Source organism: Suncus etruscus, chromosome 20 (assembly GCF_024139225.1).
Source record: "Suncus etruscus isolate mSunEtr1 chromosome 20, mSunEtr1.pri.cur, whole genome shotgun sequence".
Taxonomy (NCBI): Eukaryota; Metazoa; Chordata; class Mammalia; order Eulipotyphla; family Soricidae; genus Suncus; species Suncus etruscus.
Genome location: NC_064867.1, coordinates 21,223,532 through 21,239,074, shown reverse-complemented (window position 1 = coordinate 21,239,074; position 15,543 = coordinate 21,223,532). Strand labels below are relative to the sequence as shown.

The 15,543-nt window shown below is 35.9% G+C and overlaps 1 protein-coding gene across 1 annotated transcript in view; it reads left to right on the top strand.

Annotated features, from left to right (window-relative positions):
* The window catches only part of KCNH8 (potassium voltage-gated channel subfamily H member 8), a 389,068-nt gene that overhangs the window by 295,667 nt on the left and 77,858 nt on the right, over window positions 1–15,543 (top strand). The window contains exons 10-11 of the mRNA XM_049766132.1: window positions 586–835; window positions 8,219–8,433. Of these exons, the coding sequence (XP_049622089.1) occupies window positions 586–835; window positions 8,219–8,433 (465 nt within the window). The remainder of the gene's footprint in view (window positions 1–585; window positions 836–8,218; window positions 8,434–15,543) is intronic.

Genomic DNA, 15,543 nt, shown 5'->3' with positions numbered 1-15,543 from the left:
CGCTTAGAATTGACCGACATCAAATATTAACTTGCAACTTTGGTCAAAAAGATAAATTTATTTTGATTCTAATAGATTTTGAGGGGAAAAATGTTTCTAAGAATAGCAGTAAAGAAATCAAGCAAAATTTCAATTTTTGATGGTTGGATGCTGTAATCTTGGAATAACTAACTTAATCAAGCTAATGTTTGCCTTTAAAAATATATTTTTTCAGCAAAGTCATTATCTATGAACTTCAGAAACACCAGTTAAAATTTTAAAAAGCTTCATATAAATAAAATAAACACTTCCCCAACTCCCCAACTAAATTTGTAATCAACTTTTTTCAGCGATTATTTGGGTTTTCCTCTCTTCGTGTTTCTGATATCAAAGGGCTCAAAGCCTATCTTTTGAGAAGTCTTTGTGAGAAGCAAATCACAGTGAGCTTTATGTTTTCCTTCTGAACTTTATAGATTTATAATCAGCTGATCATTCAATGGCATTTAATTGGAGCTGAATTATCTCTCCAAAATTACATAGATAGTAAGGGAAAGAGATGAGGGCATGAGGTACCACAACTTGTTTTTCTTCCATCTTCTCCGACAGCTGTTGAAAGACTTTCCAGATGAGTTGCGTTCTGACATCACTATGCATCTGAACAAGGAAATCTTACAGCTGTCTCTCTTTGAGTGTGCCAGCCGAGGCTGCCTCAGGTCTCTCTCTCTCCACATCAAAACCTCTTTCTGTGCCCCAGGGGAGTACCTGCTCCGTCAAGGAGATGCTTTGCAGGCCATCTACTTTGTCTGCTCAGGCTCCATGGAAGTTCTGAAAGACAGCATGGTGTTGGCTATTCTTGGTAAGTCTGAGTTGAAAAGCTTCAGGGATTTCCTCTGAGCAATGTGCAAGAATTGAAGTAGGAGGAATAGGGATGAGTATGTGTGGACTCAGGGCTATTCCTTAGACAATTTAATTTGCGAACACTTCTTGTTTTGTTTCTGTGTCATGTATTAAATTTACATAGGCTAAGTATCATGTTTGGTATAATATTTTATTCTTGATAAAATAAAGCACTATAGCTATTATATCCATTTTGAAACTGAATGGTATCTAGTTCATTTGTCTAGAAACATAGAAAAAAGTAAGCACAGTTCTCTCTGACTTCTAATGCTAGACTATTAATCATATACTGCTTTGAGGTGAAATAGTTTGTCAGTTAATATATAAAATTATTATTATAAATAGGCCATTTCTATATTTTGGTGGAGAATCAATTCAGGAGGAATAGAAAATTATTTAATGTGTGCTATAAATAAGACAGCTGATTATGAATTAAGAATAAGATTTATTAGGTCAAGGAAACACTGCATCTCCCCCTCCAACCTAAAATTCCCCAATAACTATACAATCTGCTTCTCAAATGAAGAGTGAGTTTTCTTCCAGGAGTTTTGCTCCATAGAAGAGCACCTGTTTTTGTATGTCTAGGACCTTGGCACAAAAAGCAGAAAAAGAATATACTTGCATAGGCATCATTAACTCAGTATTATCAAAATGTTCAGGTTCTTTTTATTTCCTAGAAAAATATGTTTTTGAGGATTTTATATCACAAAGTTAACTGTAATTATTAAGTCCTACTTAGTATTACAACAGATCGGCTGCAAAAGATTATTAGTTAAAATAGACTTCTATTCACAATTTTTATCAATGCTTTTTAAAAAATCTTTGTAATTCATTTATTCAGCCTAAAATGAATCAGATACTGTTCTAAATGACACATTTGGATATTCTCCCAGGGGGAAATCCAACTATGGTTAGAGTTAACTCCCAGTTTTGTGCTCAGGGATCACTCCTGGTAATGATGGGGTGAAGGGAATCTTCTGTGTGCGATTATAGTTAGGCTTTGCATATAATGCAGAACTTTGCATTTTTAATTTTCATATGTAAGACTAACATTTATTAAGAACTGAATAAGTGACATAGTTTCAGATATAATCTTTATTTAAGCCAATATATCTCAAAGACAAAGGTAAGATATATGCTTCTCATTTTTTATTCCATTACCAGTGCACGTTTAAATCTTTCCACAATGCCTGATGTTCTTTTAGTGGTTGTAGGACTATTTTATCTAATAAGTTTCTTTTGTGTGTGTGTGTGTGTGTGTGTGTGTGTGTGTGTGTGTGGTTTTTGGGTCACACCTGGCAGTGCTCAGGGGTTATTCCTGGCTCCATGCTCAGAAATTGTTCCTGGCAGGCACGGGGGACCATATGGGATGCCGGGATTCGAACCGATGACCTTCTGCATGAAAGGCAAACGCCTTACCTCCATGCTATCTCTCCAGCCCTAGCTATAAGTTTCAAAACAGATTTACTTTTGAAAACAAATATTCATTGGCTCACTAGGTGTGGCATTTGTTTTGTGTCAATAATCCAATTAAACCTTACAATGCTCCTATGTTGATGAAATTTTTTTTAGTTGGATGGGAGATTTATTCCTCGTATAAAAGACATAAGGTTGGGGCCAGAGCAGTGGTGCAAGTAGTAGGGTGTTTGCCTTGCATGCACTAACTTAGGACAGACTGTGATTCGATCCCCCAGTGTCCCATATGTTTCCCCATGCCAGAAGCGATTTATGAAAGCATAGCCAGGAGTAAACTTTGAGCGTCACTGGGTATGCCCCCCCCCAAAAAAAAACAACAAAATAAATAAATAAAAGACACAAGGTGACAACTTAAAGAGTTTGTCAATGTGACCAGTTTGCTATCAAATTCCCATTAGCTATCAGTATTAGATCAAGACCTTTTATTAGTGGGAAGGGGTTGCTGTTAATTTTGGTTTTGATATTGTTTGGGGCCACACCTAGCAGTGTTCAAGGCTTACTCCAAGCTGTGTGCAGGAATTACTTTTGAAGATGCTCAGAAGCCAATATGTGACCCTAGTTAGAAAACCCAAGTCAGCTGCATGAAAGGCACTACTTACTCTACCTGTTGAGATATCTTTCTGTTATTTTTAATTTATGTAACCACAAAATACCTTTTTTGGGAGGGAGAACCACACCCAATGACGCTCAAAAGTTACTCCTTGCTATGCACTCAGAAATCACTCCTGGCTTGGAGGACCATATAGGATGCCAGGGATCTAACTGCAATCCGTCCTAGGTTAGCATATTCAAGGCAGATGCCCTACTGCTTGTGCCACTGTTCCAGTCCCACAAAGTACCTATTTTTATGGGCTGTCATAATACCACATGTATTCCTAATACACATGTTGCTTTTAAAATGGTTATTATTTTCTTAGAAACTTAATATTTAATATATAAAAATGCAAAGCATTGCACCATTTTAAGCATATATAATATGGGTTTTATTACAGAAATATTGTAATTTGGTACCTGGAAACAATTCTAGAAATGGAGTATGAAGACATCATCCATAATATTAGAACATAAGAGGTATAGATTTGATGGTTTCTATTTACTACAAGGCTGTTTGTAAGGAACAAATTGAAATTTTTATTTTAAAAATACTTACAAGGGCTGGAGTGAGAGCACAGATTGTAGGGCATTTGCCTTGCAAGCAGCCAACCCAGGTTTGATTCACAACATTCCATTTGGTTCCCTGAGCCTGTCAGAAGTAATTTCTGGGTGCAGAGCCAAGAGTAACCCCTGGGGGCCTCTGTTGTGGCCCAAAAATTAAAAAAATCAAGAAAAAAATTCTACTTACAGATAGAAGATTTAATCTACTGGAGTTTTTTTCCTACTCTAATTTCCCACATAAATTGTGAATTTTTTTGGTTATTGTTGTTGTTCAGGATGTTCATTTTTATATCTTTGTTTTTACTGTGACTATATTAAAAGTCAACTAAGTGAAAATTGCCACATGTCCATTCCAAGTGTGCATTTGTGGTATTGTGACTAAACTCAAACAAGGGTAATAAATTTTAATATTTTCTCTATATTTATTTATTTATTTATTTCTATGAAGAATTTCTCTATGGTGATATTTCCTTTCTTTATGTTAATATTATCTTAAAGAGACAAGTCAATACTGACTTTGAAGAACCTAAAGTATATTATTTCACATTTGAGCTATAGATACTTAATACCTGTTCATTTTGATAACTTTAAAATGTTGTGAAGTGTCATCATAGATCTGTCAAGTTATAACCTATTTGGGTAACCTTCTCCTTCAAGTCTGGAAAGAATTTTTAATAGGATATCTACAGAGACAGTTGACATAAAAGCAAGACTTCGTTACAAAATTGGAATTTGTTTGCATTGTAGATAATCATTGTACACCCCAGAAATTATATTTTTTATGCTTCCTCGTTGTTGTTTAAAAGAAAACAAGGCACCAATTAATGCAATCATCACAGATGGTATTAGTCTGTTTAATTATAATTAACTTAAGTTGTAGCTGTAACCTGATTGTTCACAGATGCATCCCATCAATTCCCCCTTCTCCAGTGTAATAACTATTAGCTAATGTCAATAATGGGATTGTGAGCAAGAGTGTCTGAAAGAGACCATAGATACCTTTCTCATTTTTCTTTTCCTCTTGTCTTTTTTCTTCTTTCAGAAATAAGTATACTCTAGTACACAAAAACGAGAGAACTTACACCAAGGTCCTAACTCTGTAATATCAAAAATTCACAATTAGTAAAGTTTAAAATGATGCTATTATGGGGCCGGGCGGTGGCGCTGGAGGTAAGGTGCCTGCCTTACCTGCGCTAGCCTAGGAGACGGACCGCGGTTCGATCCCCCGGCGTCCCATATGGTCCCCCAAGCCAGGAGCGACTTCTGAGCGCATAGCCAGGAGTAACCCCTGCGCGTTACCGGGTGTGGCCCAAAAACCAAAAAAAAAAAATAATAATAATGATGCTATTATTTATTAGTCCAGCTTACAGGAGTTCAATATAAAATCCAAAACATATAATCAGTATCCCAAAAAGTCATTGAAATAATAAACTAACTAAGGCTAGGAAGTAACAAATGTAGTCAACCACAACTCAATTCTTTGTACCACAGATTTTCCCCTAAGCACCACCAGTAGTGACAGTAGTGATTCCTGAAAACAAAATGAGGAGTAAGCCCTGAACACCACTGGGTGTGGCCCAAACCCCTCTTTGAAAGAACAATAATAAGCTATGAATCTGTATATGTGCCAAGTTAGGTAGAACGTTGGTCCTTTAAAAAAAAGACAGAAAGCTTGGGTCATTATGGTGAACTACCCACACTTCTGTCCAAGCTATAAAAGAATTTTGTCCCCAAAGATTTTAAAAATATCAATTTTATAATAGAAACCTCAGTGTTCATCATGGCAGGACACTGTGTCATGATGCATTCTCCTCAAATATACAAAACTATGTTGATTAGACTATGGAGATAGCTCAAGGACTAGAGCACATGCTTTACATAAAGAATATCTGGGTTCATGGGGCTGGAAGGGTGGCACAGGGCATAAGGCGTCTGCCTGTGCACGCTAGCCTAGAACAGAACGTGGTTCAATCCCTGGCATCCCATATGGTCCCCCAAGCCAGGAGAGATTTCTGAGCACATAGCCAGGAGTAACCCCTGAGCGTCACTGGGTGTGCCCCCCCAAAAAAAACAAATAAAAAAAGAATATCTGGGTTCAAATCCTTACATCCATGTGGTAACTGAGTACTGCCAGGAGCAACCACTTAGCTTTGATTTGAGTATAGCCCAAAAACCAGTAACAAAGGTGCTAAAATTTTGGTGATTAAAGAACTGTTTTATTAAATATTTCTTATATGAACAAAAATTTCTGGTATTGATGACAAATTAAGTGGTATTGGTAACAACAGTAAATCAAACCAAAATTCTTCTGTTTTAAATGGTTATTTTTTTTAGGGTCAAAGATATAACCTTCTGACAAATAGATTTAGTTTCAAGGTTTAAATCAAAATTAAAATAGGGCCAGAGAGATAGCATGGAGGTAAGGCATTTGCCTTTCATGCAGAAGGACGGTGGTTCAAATCCCGGCATCCCATATGGTCCCCCGAACCTGCCAGGAGCAATTTCTGAGCACAGAGCCAAAAGTAACCCCTAAGTGCTGTCGGGTGTGACCCCAAAAAGAAATTAAAATAAAGATAATACCTTTGTAATCCATAATTTAAAATTTTTTTATCTGTTACAAATATTTAACTAATATCTCAGATATTTGACAAATATCTCATATATTCACTGTGAGTTTGCATATTTACTTTAACTATTAAGCAATTAAACAGATTTTAATTAAATCTGGCATATTCTAAAGACTTCTAGGAATTTTAGGAACAAATAAAAAGTAAAACTTAGAATTAAAAAGACTGAGTTAGGAACAGTTCATTCTATAACATTCTAAAATATTGTTTGCTTGATGGATTTTTTGGTTGCTCAATTTCTGTGTGATGGCTCCCTATGATATGGATCTATTTAGAAAAAAAGTTATAGTACAGATATGATGACTTTGAAAAATATAGGAGCCCATAAATTGTAGCTATGCATGAATTTCATACCAATGAGATGTTTTCCATGTGAACTTAGTTATATAACTTCATCTTTTAACATAAATTTATTGGTGAGTTCTATGGATTTTCTTTCTGATTTCTCACCTGGGTGCTGAGTAAATTAATGGCTGTGTCTAGCATAAATCTGAAGCTGTAATCAGTTTTTGGTAGCGTTTACAGTTATGATCATCCTCCTGCTAAGTCAAATTGATTCAGACCAATTTAAAGGTTTTTAAGATCCACATAAATTGTCTACCATTATCTAATCAGCAATCTTGAGGAAGCAAGCTAGTTCCTAGGCAGGAAATTCTAATATATTGAGGAATGACAAACAAAATATTATGAAGTGTTAGATGAGGGTTGGGGCACAAATGACCTAGGTAAAGTCATATCACTTTTTTGACTTCCATTGCACAAGATGTGTAATTTTTCACAGTGGAAAAATCATAAATAATTTAACTATTGTAAATAATGCTATACTTTTAACATGAGTATATAAAGTTTGAATTACTTTTTTTTTTTGGAGGTTAAATATTTATGTTAGATAACTGGATCAACTGGGATTTCCATTTTAAAATATTTTGCTCTCCATACTGCTTTATATAATGGAAACAAATTTACATTCCCATCAAGGTATAGAAGGGTTCCTTCCTCTCTCTCTCTCTCTCTTCTCCAATGCTGGTTGTTTTATTATCATTTTAATGGAGAAAATGAGGCTTTTCACACTAAAGAGAGCATTAGAACTATCAATTATCTTCTACATGTATATTTAGTAGATTTCACTGTCATTATATTCAATTACTATCTCTGCTTCTTGACTGAGAAAAGGTTTGAAAAGCTCTTCTTCCCACATCACCTTCCAGTCTTGCAGGCATGTTCTAAAATAAAACAACCTGAACAGGTGAGAAAGCTCATGGTGATGCTTTTATCATAATCCAAATTGCTAAAGTCAAAATTATTAAGAGGCCATTTGATGATCTTATAGCAGAATAAAAGAGCCTTTTCCACTCATAAAAATACAAACCATTATCATTTTCCATTAATGCATAAGTCAACTGCAACAAAAATATGATAGTCATGAACTAAACCTATAACTCAATGCTTCTAAAGTTCATAGTTTAGCATTTTTCAAACAGGAGCCATATGAGCTCCTCTGGACTCCCAAGATATTCCAAAGAAGCACAGGTAAAATTTACATAAACAAGAGGGTATAGGCAAACAATTGATAGAACAAGAAGACCACAGGAAGAAGCAGTGTCAGAAAGAAACCACAGTCAGAATAGGTAGAGAATCAATGAATCACTGTCATGGATGACCAACAACTCCCGACTTCATTCCTCTTGGCTAGTCTTCTGAGCTAGGATAGTTAACTCCAGAGGAGATCTTACATTTCTGATAATACTTTTGGTTGTCATAACTCAACTCAGTTAGGGAACATAAAATGACATTCTATAAATAATATCCTATAATGTATTGAACAACTTGCCCACTATACATCCATCCATATATATGTATATCCACACATAAATATACAGACCCTACAAAAAGATATTAGACCCCAAATCACAGCCCTGCTGAGAATGGAAAAAGCTAACTGCTATACTGCAGAGGTTGGCAAAAAACTTATTTTTGCTTTCTGGATACTATCAGAGAAATAAAGCCTCTAAATCAAATGAAGTGTCCAGGTCTCAGCTTGCTTTTCCTTGAAATAACCTCTCTCTTTTTTCCACTGTTTTAAGGGAAAGGGGATTTAATTGGAGCAAATCTATCAATTAAGGACCAAGTGATCAAGACCAATGCTGATGTGAAGGCTTTAACCTACTGTGATCTCCAGTGTATCATCCTCAAAGGACTCTTTGAAGTGCTGGACCTTTACCCAGAATATGCTCACAAATTTGTTGAAGACATTCAGCATGATCTTACATACAACCTTCGAGAAGGTCATGAGAGTGATGTAAGTCTCACTTTTAATTAGTGTTGAGACCTAATGGCATGGGGCCTAAAGATCACTTATAACAATAAAAGTGAATATCATGACCTCACTTATATTTCTAAACACTTAAGATTTAACTATTGAGTCACTAGTAGAACAATTAAATAATTAACTGGAATACAGACTTGGAGTTTATTCTCAGCCTTCTAACATATTTGACTTCTCTGAACTCAGTCTCTTTCTGGCTTCTTGCAAGAATTAACTTCAAGTAGACATAATATTTATCAAAACATAAATGATTCCTTCAGGTTTTATAAATATTTCCTGATAGATTTTTTAATTCAAAGTTTATTGTGATTGTAATGTTAAATATTCTACTTGTTTAACATGGATTTTGCTGAAGAATAATCATTTTGTTAACCAGTACCCAAAAGACTGTGTTTTAAAATGACTAAATTATGCATAAGCGGATGCAAGCCAAAGATTGTCACACTGAAAGCATAATGAACACTTTATGAAATTATTTATATGCTGTGTGCTTCAGTTTATACAAACAATTTTCCTGTCAAAATATGTACTATAATGAATTCAGTGATTAAGCTGGTCGTGAACATGATTTCATTAGACATGTCAGCGAGACAAATGATTTAACAGGAATGATTGTTGAAAGACAAACCAGAGCATGCATAGCACTCTGGAACAACAAATCTTCAATATTCTTTCTTGAGCTTTGTCCGATATATACTTGCAATGCTTAATATCCTGCCCCATCCTGCCCATGATCTAAGAAGCTATTGTTTCAATAACCCACATATATGTAGATATTTAGGTAGTTATTAATAATCTCTGCTTTGAAAGGTTGCAGAGGGAACCAAATTGTATATTACTCTCTCTTAGTTGAAGACATGAAACCAGGGCCAATACATAAATGATACCCAATTATAAAGTTCATTTTAAATTTGTGCTTCCTTACATTAATGATAGCAATGATCAAAGGAGGTAATGTCTGTTGGGACTCAATTTGTGCTAAGTATTTTATACTTACAAAGCATCTAACTTATTGATTAAGGTGATTTTAAGTTCAGAATTGATGATATCTTATGAGCAGAAAACCAGATTCAAAATGATTAACTTCTACCTGATTATACAAATTTGTCAATAGCAGAGACATTTTTAATCTAAACACTTTCAATAACTGTTACTGCCTTTTTTCATGTGTGTGGTTTTTGGGCCACACCCAGTGACACTCAGAGGTTAATCCTATGCTCAGAAATCTCTCCTGGCTTGGGGGACCATATGGGACACTGGATTATCGAACCACAGTCCATCCTAGGCTAGTGCATCCAAGGCAGACATCTTACCACTTGCGCCACCACTCCGGCCCCTGATACTGCTTCTTTTTTTTTTCTTTTTTTATTGTTTTTTAACTATTTTTGTATATATATTTTATTTAAGCACCTTGATTACATACATGATTGTGTTTGGGTTTCAGTCATGTAAAGAACACCACCCATCACCAGTGCAACATTCCCATCATCAATGTCCCAAGTCTCCCTCCTCCCCACCCGACCCCCGCCTGTACTCTAAACAGGCTCTCAATTTCCCTCATACATTCTCATTATTAGGACAGTTCAAAATGTAGTTATTTATCTAACTAAACTCATCACTCTTTGTGGTGAGCTTCCTGAGGTGAGCTGAAACTTCCAGCTCTTTTCTCTTTTGTGTCTGAAAATTATTATTGCAAGAATGTCTTTCATTTTTCTTAAAATCCATAGATGAGTGAGACCATTCTGTGTTTTTCTCTCTCTCTGACTTATTTCACTCAGCATAATAGATTCCATGTACATCCATGTGTAGGAAAATTTCATGACTTCATCTCTCCTGACAGCTGCATAATATTCCATTGTGTATATGTACCACAGTTTCTTTAGCCATTCGTCTGTTGAAGGGCATCTTGGTTGTTTCCAGAGTCTTGCTGTGGTAAATAGTGCTGCAATAAATATAGGTGTAAGGAAGGGGTTTTTGTATTGTATTTTTTGATTTCCTAGGGTATATTCCTAGGAGTAGTATAGCTGGATCATATGGGAGCTCGATTTCCAGTTTTTGGAGGAATCTCCATATCGCTTTCCATAAAGGTTGAACTAGATGGCATCTGATACTGCTTCTTGAAGACACTTTTAATGCCTTCTCACTAAACAAATTGAATTTTAAAAATCACAGATGCTCTTTTAAAAGGACACATCTCTTTGCAAAAACATTAATCATGATTTTTAAACTTCCAAATTTAAGTTACTTGTTGGACTATTTTTCTATTATTTTCTGTTCTTTTTTTCATTTGGTACAAAGATATATGCATTTTTATTAAAGCAATATTACTTTCTACCATTCAGGCAGTTTTATTTAATCAGATTTTAAAATTAACATTTATAAGTTCTGGGGCCGGTGAGGTGGCGCTAGAGGTAAAGTTTCTGCCTTACAAGCGCTAGCCAAGGAAAGGACCACGGTTCGATCCCCCGGTGTCCCATATGGTCCCCCCAAGCCAGGGGCAATTTCTGAGCGCGTAGCCAGGAGTAACCCCTGAGCATCTAATGGGTGTGGCCCAAAAAACCAAAAAAAAAAAAAAACATTTATAAGTTCTGCCAATGATTATCATCAAAATTTTAATTGTCATTTATTATGTTTCTCTTTTACCAGATTTCCAACACTTTCCCACCTTCCCTTCTGGGTATCACTATTGGTTGTTTGGTTGGTTTCTTTTTTTGTTTTGTGTTGTTTTGTTTTGTTTGTTTTTTGGCCATACCCGGTGATGCTCAGGGATTACTCCTGGCCATGTGCTCAGAAATTGCTCCTAGCTTGAGAGATCATCTGAGACGATAGGGTATTGAACCATGGTCCATCCTAGGCAATCAAGCACAAGGCAAATGCCTTACCACTTGCGCCACCACTCCGGATCCTGTTTGATTGGTTTCACTGGCTGGTCCTTATAATTTAAAACTTTGTTTTGTTTACCTTTTCTTATTTATATACCATGTATTTGTTCAATCATTTTTCTTTCTCCAGAGCAATGTTATATTTTTAAATATAGATGCTGCCAATTAAAATTTGTTCTTACTATTTTCCTCCAAACTGAAGGTTTTCTTTTGGCAAGCAGATAAAGCACCAAAAACTGCATTCAGTTTATAATTTATTCTAGGCTTTATTAGACTGGTCTATTTCAATCTTGCCCTTTGCTCAACTGATGCCACCACTTTTAAGACACGTTCCCCTCCCCACCACTCCAGGATCTCAGCTAAAAGTCTTGAGCATTTAGTAAACACCCGCTATTTGGCAAGCATGATCTCCACCTCCTCAGCACCAGATGGCTCTGAAATCTCTGCTCTAACATTTAACCTCCCATTGCTATTTGCTTCTGTATTTCTTGGAGGATTTGTCACCTGTGTGTATGTCACCCAAGTTATGAGTTTGTTAATGCCTCAAAGGGGACATTGATGTTACCTCCTATTTGAGATTTTACTCCTCTAATCACAAATTGTTATTGCTTGAACTCCATCTTCTCTTAACTGTCTATTCAGTTAGTAATTGCTCCTTTATATTTTACTTTATTCAACTTTAAAATGGAATCTCAAAGTGACTCAGAACAACATCTGAACTGTGGTGTACACTTAGGTGTGTTCTGTTCTCTCTAGGAGCTCATTCATTCAGATATCACTTACCTTATTCTTCAGTGCTTTCAAGTAGTAATTTACTATGTTTTGTTCTGCTTTAATCACTCAACTAACCTGGGTTCCATCTTTGTCACCACACGTGTTCTCCTAAGCCCCACCTGGAGAGATTCCTGAGCACAAAACCAGTAGTAAACCTTGTGTACCACTATATGTGACCCACAAAAGTTAAAATTAGAATATTTCAATGACTCTTCATGGACTACTAATAAAGCCTAATCTTGTTAACATAACATTTAGGAGTTTGTGCATTACAACCCTGTGTTTCTTTACAGCTTTTCTAAGGTCATGCTGTGTTCAACAGCATACTCCTGCAAACTGACCTGCTTTCCCTTCTCTACACAGTACAGGCTCCTGAGTGCCTCTCATCCTTCAAGTTTTGCATGTATTCTTCATTCTTCATTTAAGCCTTATCTGAGCACTTTCTTTGGAGTTAGCCTCCCCTAATCATCTTATTATATTACTTTATCTTTTGTAGCATTTAACAAGATATGATACGACTTTAATATACATATTATCTTGTACATAGTCTATTTTACCTATGAGAAATATGCTGTATGTCTACTATATTCATTGTGCCTAAGTCAGAACCAAATCAGGATCAGCATTAAATAAATTACTTATTTATTTATATATTATATAATTCATTTATAAATGAATGAATAAACATCTAAATTCACTTGTGACATATGTGGAATTTTAAGAAAATATATAATTCCTTGAGGACAGCCAACTTTTCAGGGACTTAGAATTATTTTCCTTAGAAGTAACAAAGCCAGGACTAGAGAGGTAGCACAAAGGTGTTTGCCTTGCACTTGCTAACCTTGAACTGACCACGATTTGCTCCCCCAGTGTCCCATATGGTCCCCCAAGCCAGGAATGATTTCTGAGCACATATCCAGGAGTAAATTCCTGAGCATCACCAGGTGTGGAGGAGGAGGAGGAGGAGGAGGAGAAGGAGGAGGAGGAGGAGGAGGAGGAGTAGGAGGAGGAGAAGAAGTAGAAGAAGAAGAAGAAGAAGAAGAGGAGGAGGAGGAGGAGGAGGAGGAGAAGAAGAAGAAGAAGAAGAGGAGAAGAAGAAGAAGAAGAAGAGGAGAAGAAGAAGAAGAAGAAGAGAAGAAGAAGAAGAAGAAGAAGAAGAAAGAAAGAAAGAAAGAAAGAAAGAAAGAAAGAAAGAAGAAAGAAAGAAAGAAAGAAAGAAAGAAGAAAGAAAGAAAGAAAGAAAGAAAGAAAGAAAGAAAGAAAGAAAGAAAGAAAGAAAAGAAAGAAAGAAAGAAAGAAAGAAAGAAAGAAAAGAAAGAAAGAAAGAAAGAAAGAAAGAAAGAAAGAAAGAAAGAAAGAAAGAGGAGAAACAAAGCCAAATTTAAACAATCCAATCACAAGTAAGGATATTGAACCATTGAGAATCTCTCCCAAGAGCCAAAATTCCAACACAGATGGACTCACTGGTGAGGTCTATCAAATCTTCAGAGATTTGTTGCCATTACTCCTCAAGCTCTACCAAAATATCGAAGACACGAGAATTCTTCTTAACACCTATATGAATTTGACATTACACCAATACACAAAGCACATAAAGACACTTCTAGAAAAGAAATTTTCAGGCCAATTTCTCTGATGAACATTTATGCGAAAATCTTTAGCAGAATCTTAGTGAACCAAATGAAACAATATATAGAAAAAAATCATACTGGGCCAGAATCATAGTACAGTGGATAAGGTATTTGTCTTGAAAGTAGCTGAACTACTGGCAGCCCTATGGTCCCCCAAAACTACAAGAATAATTTCTGAGTTCATAACCAGGAGTAACCTCTGAGCACCACTGGGTGCAACTCCACTTCACTCCTTTCAAATTCATATATCCTGATCAAGTTATTGATTCCAGGGATGCAAGGATGGTTTGACACACACAAATCAATTAACATAATGCAGCACATTGGTCAAAGAAAAGCTAAAAACATATAAACTGATGCATATAAATTGGTAACGTCCATTCATTAAAAAAAAAAACTTCAAAAGAATAGAAGGAACTTTTTTCAAGATCCTATTGGCCATTTATAAAAAGCCCACAGCCAGGGGTTACTCCTGGCTATGCGCTCAAAAATTATTCCTGGTTCATGGGACCATATGGGACATCAGGAATCAAACCAAGGTCTGGATCAGCTGCGTGAAAGGCAAACACCCTACCGCTGCACTATTGCTCGGGCCCCAACACATTCTTATATACAAAGAATGAATCTGAGGAAAAAGGAAAAAAAATTCAATCAAGAAACCAATCCCATTTAAAGTGTGGCTAGAGCGAGAGCGCAGTGGTAGGGCATTTGCCTTGCATGTGGCTGACCCAGGATGAGCCTGGGTTTGGTCCCCAGCATCCCATATGGTCCCCCAAGCCAGGAGCAATTTCTGAGCGCATAGCCAGGAGTAACCCCTGAGTGTTATCGGGTGTGGTCCACCCCCCTAACAAAAAAATCCCCCTTCCCCAAAAGAATGTGACCAAGAGTAACTAGTGACTCAGGAGTAACTCCTGAGCATCACCGTGTGATGCCAAAAAACAAACAAACAAACAAAAACCAACCAAAAAATTAAGTATCTAGAAACTAACTTAACAAAACATTGGAAATATAATGATATAATGAAAATTTTAAATCATTTAAGAGATAGAAGACCTTAGTAAATGGAAAAATATTCCATGCTCTGGATTTGAAGAATCAATATTGTTACGGTGACAATCTTACCTAAATTATTACATATATTCAATGCAACTCCTCTCCAAATTCAGATGATATTCTTCAAGAACCTTTAGAATTCAGTAATGAAGCTTGTATGGAATTAGAAGTGCCTTCACATAGACATCATACTGAAACAATAAGAAACTGAAGGATATTTATTACCTAAATTGGAACTGTTCCATGAAGTACAATAATCAAAATGGCATAAAACTAGAATAAAAACGGGCTTTATGATCACTGGGTTAGAACTAATATCCAAGCTCAAAAGCCCATAATTAAGGAGGATAGATTTTTAACAAAGGAACTAAGCACATAAAATGAGATTTAAAAAAGATAAAAAGTAGTATATTTAGCAAATGGTATTGGGTAAGATGGGTAAATAATGTTGGGTTCATGTCTCACGCCTTACACTAATATCATTCAAAGTGTATCAATGACCTTTAAATCCAACTGGAAACTATAATGTAAATTGAGAAAATGTGCTTGGCACAGTGGCAAGCCAGGGTCTGGAGGAAAATGTGAGAACTGGTCAAGGAAAGTTGTCATGGGTGGTGGGTTGGTGCTAGAATGTCATATGTCTAGAACTTGACTTTATAAATCACAGTTCTTTAATTAAATAAAATGTTCTAAATTTTAAAAAATGGAGTAACAAAGAGAGTGTCAATAGGGAATTTTAAAAG